Source organism: Gymnoscopelus braueri (assembly GCF_963280865.1).
Source record: "Gymnoscopelus braueri genome assembly, chromosome: 4".
NCBI lineage: Eukaryota > Metazoa > Chordata > Actinopteri > Myctophiformes > Myctophidae > Gymnoscopelus > Gymnoscopelus braueri.
This window is the reverse complement of record NC_137605.1, coordinates 36,108,604-36,122,629: the sequence shown is the minus strand read 5'-3', so window position 1 is coordinate 36,122,629 and position 14,026 is coordinate 36,108,604. Positions and strand designations below refer to the sequence as shown.

The window sequence follows — 14,026 nt, the reverse complement described above, 5'->3', positions numbered from 1 at the left end:
TTTTCAAATATTTTATTTAACATTTTCGACAAAATAGCCAATTTTACATTGAGGTGCCCACCTATCCTGTATCTTTCAAGGGCCCCATAGACCAATTATTTGTTTACCAACATCGAGACTGGACGCAAAGGTGATTGTTTTGTGTAATCAATTCCCAACATATATGTTTCGGGGTGCGCTGGTTTCAGTACATTCAACCTCCTCTTGTGTGTTGGCTAGTGAGGCACGTCCTAGCGAGACCTGACAGAATGGGTTTCATTTGGTGCCGGCCTGCGCGCGCATACTGGTTCTTATCAGTGTGACGTCGTCTGTCAAGGGGTCTATACATCTTTTCAGTTTCATTATAAAAAATAATCACACACATAATATTGTACCCATAAGCATGATCATTAATCAAATAAATAATTTTACTTATATTTACAGTATATTGCCTTTATTCAAGTTTTCAATTACAAACATCCATAGTAAAAAAAAAAAAAAGAATTCATAAACCCCCTCAACAAACGCATCTCAAGTATTTCTCATTCAAATATGTCATAAAGAGAAAATTATAATTGAACACCACTCATCAAAAACATCAAATTTATTGTCCCAAACATTCAACACTACTGCCTTCATCCATGCATTCATATAACAAATCATGGCAACACTTCAGATTACAGCCGATTTCATATAACTGCAGTGCGATTAAACAGTTTGTATGATCCATTTTATGTTTCTGTCTAATTGCACCTTCATTACTGAAAAGGGCTGTGTGACTGTAAGTTACCCAAACTCAACAAACCTTTTTTTTTTAAAAGAATCATTCGTAGCAAGACTGGCTTCAGCGGTGCATTGAAATCAACATTTCATTATTAACACACGGAAAGTTATTGTCTTTCCAAAATCTTAACTTCAGTCAAGTAACATTGGATAAAACACTGACCAGCTTCTGGTCAGCAGAAATAGATGGAGAAAAACTAAATGAGTCCTTGGTATTATCAAGGCGGGTGATACATACATAGTTGTGTGCCAGTGTCATGCATTGAAAATAGCCAACTGTGAGATTGTACATCTGCTATTTTCAGTTCATGACACCGGCGTGGAACCAAGTATAACCCAGGCTTTAGGAGTCGCACAATTGTTGGTAAACCAAAGTGGGGGAAACAATTTGGAGCTCTCTATAAATACATATAAACAATAACATAAATATGAAAAAAGAATATGCCTAACAGGGAAAACGATATGTTCTGTAAGCCTTTCTGTTGGCAGAGGCCACATTTTAACTGTGCAATAGTTACAGGTACAAATCCAACACTGAAGGTTATCTTCAATGATTATATGTAGGAGAAATTACAAACCATGATTCACCTTCAACTGAACGGGCAATATGAATATATTTTGAATATATATTATGTAGCATGTAGATGGTGTTTAAGGACCATTTCCACACAGCTATGGAATAAAACAATTTCAAAAACTAGCTGACTGAGAAAAAAACATGAACTCATGCAAAAACAGCAATGCTTTAACATTTCCCCACCACCTCTCCCAACAAATGTGCAGTTATCCAATAACATTCAAATTTAAGAGTGAACAGCATCACACCGGTTTAAGAGCACAAGCATTATTATTCTTAAAATCTGAGAAGTGGCGCAGTGCCCACGCCAATGAAATAGCATACCTGTGATATGACTGAAACGGCATCTGAAAAATATAAATCAATAAGGAAATTTGAATCGTATAAATGTGGATTGAAAGACTCACACACCCTATGGCATTTACCTCTATACCCTATTGATATTGTCAAACTGAGCATGGGAGAGGTAGCCTATTATAGTACCTAGTGCACTCAGGAAAATTAGAAAACTGTACATCAATTTACACATGGCCAGCTCACTCTTTAGTGAGCTTCTTGATCTAAGTCACACAGGCTATACTCCTAGTTACTCAAGCACACAAGGGCAAATAAACAATTTCACTTTCATCTGTGGCTGGTAGGTTTCTGAAATGTACCAGCCTCTTTGGCAGTTAACAGGAACACACGAGAGTGCAGTTCTTTTCAAGGATGTGATCAGAGTTAAAGAAAAAAGAGCAACGCCTGATTTATACTTTGCTAAACGACAGCGTCGCATGCTGGAAAATAGCAGATCGACAAGCTTACGAGTCACATCACAACATGTGAGCTTGTAGTTCTGCTATTTTTGGCACATGACTGCCGTACAACAGAGAAATTGCTCTTTGGAAATGAACAGCTTTGTTTTCGTTTTCCTTTTTTTAAGCCACATCTCCGAAATTATAAATGTATTCTTTTGAAATTATACATAATACTTGCCACTGCCCAAAAATTATTGCTTCAAAATTCAATGGCTGTTTTGTAAAAAGGTTATTTACCCAATCTGTCCCAGTATCATTTACAATCCATAGGTTTGTAAATTAGCAGGTGGCTACAGTATGGAATTTGTTCAATTTACATACACAGGTTATTTAGATTCGGAGAGGAGGGCTTTATGTCCAGGGTGTAAACAAATCCACTAAGAATATAATACTGCCTCAGTCATTTGTTAGCTGGCCACTGTATTAGTTATGCTTAGCCACAAGCAACTACTAGATGCTATTTTTAATATCTGGCATCTAGAGTTGCAATACCAACCCTTGACATTCCATGCATTCAAACAGAAAAGTCCGATCTGATTGTATTAAACGACGTTAAACTCACCAACATTACAGCTGTACGGAAAGCTTGGATTATCCACTTTGTATCTGCTAAGTTTTTGTTTCATAAAAATCCATCGTAGACATGTTATGAGCTACTTTCTGTCAATAAATTCCATGCAGGTGATTATTTTTCAAAATGTTGGAGTTTGGACGCGCTCAATAACGCAACGTGCTGCTTCCTCCTGTATTATGTGAAATTTCGAAACAGGTAGTATGCAGAACCGTTGAGCGATTTCCAACGAGCACATCCCAAACTCCAACATTTAGTGGCTCATAACCACTCATGTATATGGTGGATTTTTATTAAACAAAACCTTGGCAGATACAAAGAGGATAATCCAAGTTTTCTGTATAGCTGCAATGTTGGTGAGTTTAACGTTGTTTAATACAATCAGATCTGACTTTTCTGTTTGGATGGGTGGGCTGTCAAGGGCTGGTATTGCAACTCTAGATGCCAGATATTAAAAATAGCATGTAAGAGTTGCTTGCGGCTAAGTTATGCTTACAATATTAAAACCAATAACAATTTATCACTTAATTATGTTAATTGCTAAAAACTCGTGGCCCTGCCTGGCCTGCACCCACAGTGAATCACACAATCAGAATCACAGAGTAAAACACAGCTCACAGAACTCAAATGCCTCAACCACACAGGACAAAATATAGCAAATGCAATAGCATTCAGCCAAACATGAACATTGTTAGGGCCATTTCTCATAAGGCAGATTCTGTTGATAGAAACAGGATTGATATAAAGCAGCATGAAAGAGTTGTTTCAGGGACTACACAGCAAAGTCCTGAGTATTACTTTAACTCTTAAGAGTGTATCATGGTCCTGTCCATTTTAATTAGTTAAACTAAAACTGAGGAACATGCTGTGTATATTCAAAATGTATCACTACGAATAGAAGAGTCGTTTTGTGACCAGGTTGCACAGTTTTTCCTGTTACGTGATCCAGATGTGATGGCCTTTACAGATAAAATCAAGGATGGTGTGCAAAAGGCTTATCATCATCTTCCAACACTCATACATCATTGTACACCGTGTAAAAAATATCAAGACCAACTGCTCCTTTCATTAAACAGCCCGACTATGTGAAAACGACGATGTCTTAATGATTTCACAAATTAATATTAACGTGACTGAGGGAGTTATAGACTTTGACACAACTGGCAAAAGTAATTGTGCAAAGATGATTGCCACTCAAAACTACAATGTTGGTCCTCATATTTTATAAACATGGCATACATAAGATTCCGGGGATTAAAGGAGAGAAACAGCCAAGAGTATACCGTCCCACTTGCTCTAAAGCATATAAATACTCTTATTAGTTCCATTAAATTTCCCTTAAATTGGTTCAAGTACTGCTCCAAAGCAGTACATCTACTTTCACGACCACAACAGGTCATATACTACTGCAGAGTATGCTCGTTTGGGACTTCATGAACACAACCCCAGGTATGAGGGCATCCAACATGTAAACTCATACTAGTTGAGCAGCCACAGATACAGAGGGCAGACCAACCACTCATACTGCACACTACACACTACATACCATACAGATGGCATACACACAAACGTCTCAATTCATGACGCAACATCAAATGTGTGATCCTCCTATGTCGGGTACTTCAGCTGCATTCTGTGATTTCTTTCTATTTGCACAGCTCTTGCTAAATCCTACACAACCCACAAAATGACAATAGTCAGCCGTACAAGCCTTCAGTCATCCAAATGGGGCCAGAGGAATGAGAAGAGTGAAGGTTCACAAGAACCTCTTTAGTCTCCCTGAGACGATATCTCTTCCTCGCTCTCTGTATGGTCATATGTACCTCATTTCAAACAGAAAGATGGCTCCCCTTCCTAAACTCAAGAATATGACTGGACACATGCACTTTCAGCGTCACCCCTCTCGCACAGCATCAAGAGAACAAGATGCCATATCTTGCGCTTTTTTTTGTCAAATCACTTTTTGTCTATCACTACGCTAGCAGGCATAGCAAAGACTGGGAGAACTGGACGTTTCCTCCAACTGACCTGTCTGTATGAAATCATTTATCTCTTTCAAATTTGAGATTTTCAACTGTCACTGACTCACTGTATGAGAAAATGAGACTTGACTTAACCACTCCATGAGAGAAAACAAGGCCTCAGTTATGTCCCCATATCTGCATATCTAAGGTTAGGTATGCAGGTCATCCAACCTGGGGGTTGACATCTTAGGCAAGCAAGCCGCAGGTGTCGAACAAGTCGCCGGCAGTTTTTTCATTTGTTTTTCCTTTTTTTTTCCTCCCGTACTCAACGACTCACCGCTCCCATCATTAACATTAGCCATCACTAGCTACACAGGAGGTCATCCAGGCCAAGAGAAGGCATCTTATCAAAGTCATAGGCATCAAACAAATCGCTGATCCCTTGGTCGTCTCCCAGGCCCAAGAGGTAGTCGTCCTGGTCCAGGAGTGGGGGTCCCAGGTTTAAGAAGGGCCCAAGAGAGCTTCCCAGAGCCCCCCCAGCTGAAGGGATCTGATCTTCGGTTTGCTGGAGGAGACTGGAGAACGGGGAGGTTAGAGGGGAAAGGGTGGTGACAGAGACAGCCGAGACAGCAGAGACAGCCGAGACAGCAGAGACAGCCGAGACAGCAGAGGGTGGAGGTAGAGCAAGAGAGTGGCCGGCAGCAGTGGTTGTGGAGTTGGAGGATTCTGTAGAAAGACAAAAAGGAGACGGAGCCACTCAAAGTGTGTTCACAAAGTAGGCAATCACACATGTAGTCCAAACACTATTTAACCCATTAACTCATTCAGTGCCACTGGACGTCACTCTTTGTTTAACTTCTTACTGAAAAAGGCTGTATCTCGGCTCCTAAGCACTTTTTTTTTACAATGACTTTTGGCTGTGGCCTCCCCCAGCTGCACTGTACACCTACAGCCAAAGCAATTGATGTTTTGTTTGAAATAACATTGTTTGAAGAAAGCTGTCAAATTGGGTCTCTTACATTCACTTTTTATGCCTTTATTGACGGGACAGTAGGCTGACAAGAAATGGGGACAGAGAGGTGGGGAGTGACATGCAGCAAAGGCCGTCGGGATCGGGACTCGAACTCACGACACGCTGTCAGGCTACACTGAGCCTAGCCTAGCCTCTTACATACACTTTAAATGGTCTATTCCAAATATTCCATTTAGAAAACTGCCCACGTGATAATGTCTTTCTGATATAAGGACACACAAAAAAACTGAAGCAAACCTTGAAGGACTTTGAGGAATGGGGCATTCCCGTTGACGTCCACATTGGCATTTTTAACTGGACTCTTGGGGTCATTCTCCTCATCTGAACACAGTAGGACGTCTATAGGACCTTTAGTACTGGTCAGATGGATGGACAGACTCTGGAAAGGGAGAGGTCATTAAGCAACGGTAAACAAATATATCTAACATCATGTTTCAGGATAACACAAGCACAAACGCTGCCGTAGCTACATTGTAAATACTCATGCAGTAGAAGGAAGTTAAAATGTGTCGACAAAACAACCAACTGTCGACAGGTTCTCCATGTCATTTTTTGTAATGACTTAATCATAACGCTTGGTTCACTAGTGAAAGTTCGGCGCATGTATAGTAACAGTATGTATAAGTAATTTGGTGGCCCTTGTGCCAATAAGCCAGTGAAATGTCAGTTGGCACAGATGAAGTGCCGAGTGCAGCTGTCATTCAATCAAGTGGACAAGACAATGTACAGCTAGGGGATCCACCAGCATTGTTTCAGTCTGTTGTATGGGAGCATAATTGTATTATTCCCTATGAAAACGACAAAAGAAAGAATGGTGGCTAAAATGGCGACTGTGTGTAAGCCCTGTGCAACACGTATAGCTTCTGCCAACAGAAATACTTCTAATATGATGACCTTACAACAACACAACCCGAATGTGTCCGTTGACAGAGAGTCCGGCAAGAACGACTAACTCCTGCAGCATTTTCATGTAGATTCAGACAGGGCAAACCGTCTATAACTAAAGAATTGCAGTTGGAGGATGTAGGATTTCAGCATAATTTAAGTACTTGGGCTGCACTATAATGTCCCCTCACCGATACTTATGTAACGCTGTAATTAATTATAACAAATTAATTTTAACTTCATGAACAGACATGAGTAAGAATTCTCAAATAATTGTCCAACACAGCCTATGTAACTCTTACAGATGGATGGACTTACAGTGCCTCATACACACCAACTGACAAAAACTGTCAAACATACTGCATATGTTAACGTTTTACCAACATCCAAGGTATGCGATGTTACGGTCAATACTGTTTTTGTGTGTGTGTTAAATACCTCTTCAGGGTCTGGTACTTCTAGCTTGGTATCTGTGGGGGCTTTGACCAATATGACAGTCTGGTCTCTGAGATGTGCCAGCTGCCTGATGTCCTGATATGTTACATAGGCATATGTGGAGGGAAGGGCAGTCAAAGAAATAACAAGAGTCGTTGACTTATGTAATCCTAACAGCAAGTAAAACAAACAGTAACTGAAATTGTTCTAACAGTGTTCCAAAATAATCAGGATTACCATTATAATGGACATAATTGTGCAGCCTTAATACATTTACAATGATTCTATATTAGAGATAGATCTTTATTTAATTAAGAAGTGATCTAATTATGCCTGGGTCTACATGAAAACATCTGCATGGTGTGTTATTACCTTAGAGCATATTTTAGAACTCAAAGCATGATGTGCAAAATGTAGTGCCATAGTGGATGCTTACATATCAACACATACCAGAGGAATGTGGCAATGTTTACCTCCAGACAGTTCTTAGTTAGTCCTTACATAATATCTGAAACATGAAAATGTTTTTCTACCAGCAATTATTTTAAATGAGTGTTTACTGAAACTATAAATGGTAGTGTTCAGCTATTATTTAAGAGCATGTAAATCCTAAACCAAATCCAGCCGAGGTAATACAGTGTGTCTAGTTGTTTGCTGTGGGTGTTAAGGTAGTTTACAGTAAATGTCAACTTTTCTGCTAACCAACAAAAGGATATTTCTGGTTGTTTGGCATCTCGCTCATGTGTCGTACATCCAGGGAACATCTCTGAATGAGTTGTTCAAGCCTGAGCTCCTCTTCTTCCAAGGCGGACACTTCTGCAGTCAGTCTCTGTCTCTGGCCAAGAGCCCCCTCTACCTCTGCTAGGCTATGGCCCCTAGGAGAGAGAGATGGAGGGTGAGTGTGGTGTGGTGTGAGGTCTAGGGCACAGTGCCAAAGACAGGCCAGGTCCAAAATATAGCCAGATCTTTCTGAGTTAGAGCAATATCTAATTCCAATTAGCCCAAGTCAAGACAAAACTGGCTCAAACTTGGTTTTAAAAAAAAGGTACAGTATAATGGGGAGAGAAAGAGACATGCAACTTACATCCATTGGATATTGTTCTTTGATTTCTTCTTGATAAGGTGAATTCCCTCTAGTACATTAGTGATGTCATAGAGTCGTCTTTTCTGGACCTAAAAGTAACAGATACATTTATTATCACCTGACCTTTTATTAACAATGCTTACTATGCATCTACCATTTGTTTGAAACTCAACATGTCAACTTCTTCAGCTCAGTGTAAATAAACCACAAGAAACAAAATCAGTCACAATCACCTGTGTATTATAAATGTTTTCCATGCCATCACAAAACAAAACCATCATTAAACCCAAACCAAATAGAGGCCAGGTCTCGTGTTTACTTCACTTGGTTAATACTCGTGTAAATAAATAGTAACTCGTTATTACACAATATCACTGATACATGATTATTAACACTTTCATGTAAGAACTACCACAGATAATATGAACGATTATCTTTAGCCAATGTTAAGTTTTCAGTGCCAGTTCTTGTTCCATGCAGTAAACACCATCAGGGTTACGGATCACCCAGAGTTGGTACCTGGCATCTAAGGTACAAAACTCAGCTAACACAGAGCCTCCCTAACCATCTTCCCATCTGCCAGTATTTGGTGTGTGACTTTTAACACCATTTGGAAATAAAACACTGACCTGTAAGGTTTCAGCAGCCAGGTTGAGGTCCAGAACACCATCAGAAGACAGGCCTAACAGCTCCACAAACTTCTTCGTAAGCAGCCCCAGGGATGTGTCATACCTCGTCTTCTCTGTTGGAGATTTTGGAGCTATAGCACAGCAAGACAGAGAGAGTATTCAAACCAATTAATAGCATGTAATGTGTATATACAGCCAGACTGTAAGGCAGTGGTTCTCAAACCTTTTTGTGCCCGCGGACCCCCACCTGAAAATATGTTGTGCCAGGGAACCCCAGAAGTAAAGAATTGTGTTAAAAATGTTCACCTTTTTAAAAAAAAAGGATTTGAAGATTTGCACACATTGTCAAGATTTTTCAAAAATAGCAGATCTACAAGCTTGTAGGGAGCTTGTAAATCTGTTTTTTTTTTAATGGCCAAAGTATGAAATATGGATAAAGGGGTTAAAATGATTGTGACGCTTTATTAACAAATTGTGCTGGGGACCCCCTGGTATCCCCCCAAGGACCCCTGGGGGTCCCCGGACCCCACTTTGAGAACCAATGCTGTAAGGGGCAACAAGACCATGTGGTTCTTACAGACATGACATTACCAAAAGGTGAAGTATGACAAAAATGTGACAAAAGCAAGGAAATAGATTGAGAGATTGATTTTCAATAGTGTCCAAAAAACCTTTAAAAAAATCACTCATCTCATGAAAGAATAATTAGTCCTCTGTGTCTTACTTTTAGGGTTTTTTAACCGTGTTCCGTTGGCTGCAGATGCTGCTCTGCCTCTTGCAGTCCTGCTTGGCTCTGGCTGGTATTGATCTGAATCATCCAATGCCAATCGCCTTTTTGCCTGCATAAAAATGAAAATAGTAAGTGCCTGACCAATAACAGTACATAATTATGCCCTCATGGTTGACACAAAAATAATTGTAGCGTCTTCAGTCCAGTTTAATGTAATGTATGTCACATCATCCGTTCTGTCTTTCTCCGCTATTTTATATCATAATAAAGCTGAAATTCCACCCACATGCTTTAAGTTAGTTTGTAATTTTTTTCTTTTTAGTCCAAAAACAAGTCCTGCCTCAATTTCCATGTAACAGTTTCTAAATGCAATTCTTATTAAAGTGTGGTGCAGGTAAGTAATGGTTCAGATTATATCTTTAACTGAAAAGATATGCAATTTTATTCAAAGGTCATTCAAAAACAATAGATGGTGAACAAGCAAGCAAGTAGAAGACACGGAAGCATTGGCTGTGGGTTCCTCTTAAATGGCTTCTCCAGATAAGGCAACATGGCTGAAAGAAAAAAAAGAGACTCACACCCATGAAGTTTTCGAGTTATTGTTCAAACCATCATGAGGGAGAATCATGTGGCTCATGGTTCTTAATGTTAATTCTGGAAACTAAATTACTTTTTTTTTTTTTTGCTTTGAGACTGTGGCTCTTTAAAACAGTTGTCATATGGAGGCCCACCAGATGTAAAGCTGTGACCTACATGTGGACAGAGGATTGCCTTACTATTTAAGTGCACAGTATCCCACAAGTCATTTCTTCTACATGTCCCTTCCTATTACAAAATCCACAAGGCAAGAGGTTACTTGCGCCAACTGGTGTGTAATGTCATGTGTTTCACAATTTATCTATGTTGAAAATCTTATCAGCAGTTTATATTATTTAAAATGTACAACATGAAACACATTGTAGGTTATGTTCACCTTTTGCAGCTCTGCTTTATTGTCTGTACTGTAGAATGGATCAACATTTTACATGTATCAGCATGAGAGGTTAAGTTAGAACATACAGTGCCATTATATATGGCATATCTGCACAATGCTACATTAGTGATTAATCCACTTCTGCTAAAACTCCTAAAATATGTTTTTTCATCCATGTCATCTGTAAATATTTAACTATTTTGTTCATAAGTATACAACAGATGTCCAAAATCTATACTGTATCAATTAGAGTCAGACTATATGTTCGGTCTGTTCACCTTTACCAAGAATGATGTGTCTAGCAGTGCTATATTGTCTTGACTGTAGAATATTCTGGAGAGAAAACATGTTCAGGCTATCAAGCATTATACAAATTTCAAAATTTTCTAGACTTGATCTTGCTCATGTCTATGTAGGAATAAAATGTCCTCTGTTTACAGTCAAACTGTCAGCCATTTTACAACATCATGTTAAGTGTACTTACTCACTGGCTGTTTATTACCTCAGATTAAGATGTAAAGCCTGATATGGGATACAATAAATAGTAATCGAATAGTTGGTACAGATTAAATGTTGACGTTCATAGGTTCTGAGAGAATGGTGTAGTTTGCAACTCTGCACATAAAGTACAGGAAATGTGGCATGTGTGCACGAACCACAGTGGCAGCAATAAACCCCAGTTTCACTTTGCAATCAAACACAGATATATGGTTTACATCTCTAATGCTGCAGGATTAGGGTCAAGGCCAACAAAGTCCTTCTCCAACAATCAATGTTGCTGCTACTACTAGCTCTGAAAGCTAGCTCATGGTTTCAAGTGCCATCCAAGTTGGCGTGCATCTTCACACACGTCTAGAAGAGGGGGAAAAAAACAAAGTACCTCCGGCAAACCGATACGTGCAATTCAATGTTTATGGACTTAACATTTTGCAAGTTGTGTGATGTTAAGCGTGCAAAAAAACATCGACCGATGTAGTAATTCAACCACCACACCAACACATCCCTTCCCCCAAAACCAAGACACCAGCAGCCACTAGGCCACTGCTAGTAATCTCTCACCAACATGTTCAGCTGTTTTCGAGGGTTGAAGAAGCGAGGCTCAAAAAGCACATTATAAGTTAGCATAGCATGCCTTGACAGGGACAACGTGTGCTTTCTTTAAAATGCAAAGATCTACACAATACCACGTTACTTAGCATGCCCGCTAACCAGCCCATACTTCGATAACTTGGGCTAGTTAGCAACGTCGCTAGTTTTGAGCCCCCTTTTGAAACGAGTCTAGTAAAGGGACGAATACCAAAAAACGCTCGCCCCAAAACACAGTCGCCCCGGGGCAAATGCGGCGACCTCGGAACGGTCACCAACTGGTATTCCTTAAACCTAACCACAGTAAACAATATCTACATCTAACCTTATTCCTAACCGTTACCTCAGTAAACTGTGCCTAAACCTAACCTTATTCCTAAACCTAACCCCAGTAAACTATGCCTAACCCAAACCTTATTCCTAAAATTAACCTCAGTAAAGCTATGCCAGACCTAAACTTATTTCTAACATTATCCTCACTGAAACAAATACAAGAATTCAATACAGGAACCGCTGGGGGGCGTACGTGTTTTGGGGCGAGCCTTCAGGGTTACCAATGGGACTTGCTAAGTAGCTAGCTGCCGAAACAACAAGCTCGGCTAGGCTAGCCAGGCTAACAATCTAGGCTACGTGTGTTTGTTGCTCCAACATGAGTTATTAAAGCGAGGCGGTGGGTTTTTATTACCGGAGGTCGTCCTAAAGCGGGTCGTTGTCCTGCTCCGTTTGATGCCGCTTGCTGTGGAGTCGAGTAAATGTTGTTTATCTGAGGCTCGCCATTAGATGTTTGTGTAATAATGTTGGAAGGTGCTGCTGCGCTGGTTATGATCTGAAAACAAGTGGCGTTGGATAGACCCGGGTTTAAGCGATCCGAGAGGTTTGTTAATATTAAATTGTTGTCCAGAGGAGACCCCCCGACCACCGCTAAAATCACTTTATCCGGAGGCGAGGAGATCCCTCTTCTCATCTTTGGTCAGGTTCGGGGTATACCCCTCTTTTGTCTCTGTACTTTTCGAGCTCGTTTTGAGTGCTAATCCGCGGAGACAAATTAAAAAATACTCGGACCAAAGTGCAGATGAGAGTCTGATGTATCGATGTTTACAAAGTATTTCGTGGTAAGATGGTGCATTTGGGCAGATGCGACGGATTAAAAAGTAGCCCGACTCTCGGCTCTCGCGTCCAGAAATGGCTTCAGGAAGCGGAGCGATGAATGGAGGGATACGGTTTACGCGCTCAAGAGCCCTCCCGCGAAACTCGGATTTCCCGGGAAATATTCGAACGAAATTTACATGATGTGTGTCATTGGTTCGCTCTGAAGAATGCCCACGCCCACATTGAGGGTGAAATGGGCCAATCCGAGTGTTGCGTTCACCCCGCCACGTGTTCATTGGGCAGTTGTAAACAGGCAACGTCCAGTGTTGCCATGTCCGCTTATTATAAGCTACTTTGGGCTTGTTATTCCGGTAAGTTGTGGTGGTTGCGTTTTTTTTGGGCTTGTTTCTAAAGTGTAGTTGCTTATTTGGGCTTGTTTCTAAATGTTGCTTAAACCAGTGTTTCTCAAACATTTTCAAGTCAAGGACCCCCCAAATTAATATGTATTTGTCTGCGGACTGAAAATGTGCCAGGGACCCATGTACCAGATTTGTGTTGTTAAAATATTGCACATTTGTTAATTTTTTTCCCATGAAGATAGCAGATCTACAAGCTCACAGCCTGTCGCATCGTGAGCTTGTAGATTGGCTATTTTCAAATAGCCCATGTGTGTACAGGTTTAAAGCTTTTATACAGTCTATGGTTTAAAGTGCTCATGTGGCCTAGTCGCTTCTTATGGGCTTGTTTTCATAGATCTGGTTTCTTATTTCTCTCACATAATCTGGCAACACTGCTTGCATGTTTCTGATAGGGCGGCAGATGGAGCACTTGCCCAAGGCTGAGACACAAAGCTGTGTGCTGCTTCAAGTTCAGACGGCCTGCTGAAAACCAAGCTATCATCATGAGCCAATGCTTGAATTAAATAAACCTTCAACGTTTTTCAGGCCAAGGACCCCTTAGCTGAGAGAGAGATGAAGCAGGGACCCCCCTTTACATATTGTATAAAATGGTGTTGCAGATTAAATCTGTTCATAGATTTCATAGATAGCGTCATAAACTATGTTGTGTGAATTAATATTTTTTTGTTTATTTCAGACATTTAACCACTGAAACCCTCAATACTTAGTAAACTTGACCGTTGGCCTCTGTACTTGATGTGCTCTTTTTTCCCTCTATACCAAACCTGGAAAATCAACTGGAAAGTTTGCTGTAGGAAAAAGTTGTTTCAACAAGACAGGACGGTATCAATAGCCTGAATTATCATGGCAATTCGGACATCTATGTAGGATTATTGACAATATACCTACCTGTGGATTATACCAGTAAAGCAACCTTTTGAGGACAACTATGGTTGAACTTGACACTTGCCTATACTCTAGTCTGCACCCTAATCTCATGTATATGCACTGAT

General features: G+C 40.2%; 1 protein-coding gene across 1 annotated transcript; it reads right to left on the bottom strand.

Annotated features, from left to right (window-relative positions):
- Nucleotides 1–423: 423 nt before the first annotated feature.
- On the bottom strand, nt 424–12,716 carry LOC308083253 (transcription factor E2F3-like). Its single transcript, XM_080425514.1, has 8 exons — nt 12,212–12,716; nt 9,462–9,576; nt 8,738–8,868; nt 8,109–8,197; nt 7,741–7,899; nt 7,028–7,142; nt 5,942–6,083; nt 424–5,397 (listed from the first exon to the last, which is right to left on the bottom strand). The coding sequence occupies exons 1-8, from the start codon at nt 12,488–12,490 to the stop codon at nt 5,036–5,038; spliced, it is 1,392 nt and encodes a 463-aa protein (XP_080281640.1). The 5' UTR covers nt 12,491–12,716; the 3' UTR covers nt 424–5,035.
- Between the last annotated feature and the right edge of the window lie 1,310 nt (nt 12,717–14,026).

What these genes read in the sequence shown, in the direction of transcription:
- LOC308083253 (XM_080425514.1), bottom strand. Translation starts at nt 12,490, where the DNA reads ATGAGAAGAGGGATCTCCTCGCCTCCGGATAAAGTGATTTTAGCGGTG. An exon ending in CCGCTTTAGGACGACCTCCG is followed by an intron (nt 9,577 to 12,211) that starts GTAATAAAAACC and finishes ATTTTTATGCAG; the next exon opens with GCAAAAAGGCGATTGGCATT. An exon ending in TGGCTGCTGAAACCTTACAG is followed by an intron (nt 8,198 to 8,737) that starts GTCAGTGTTTTA and finishes TGTTACTTTTAG; the next exon opens with GTCCAGAAAAGACGACTCTA.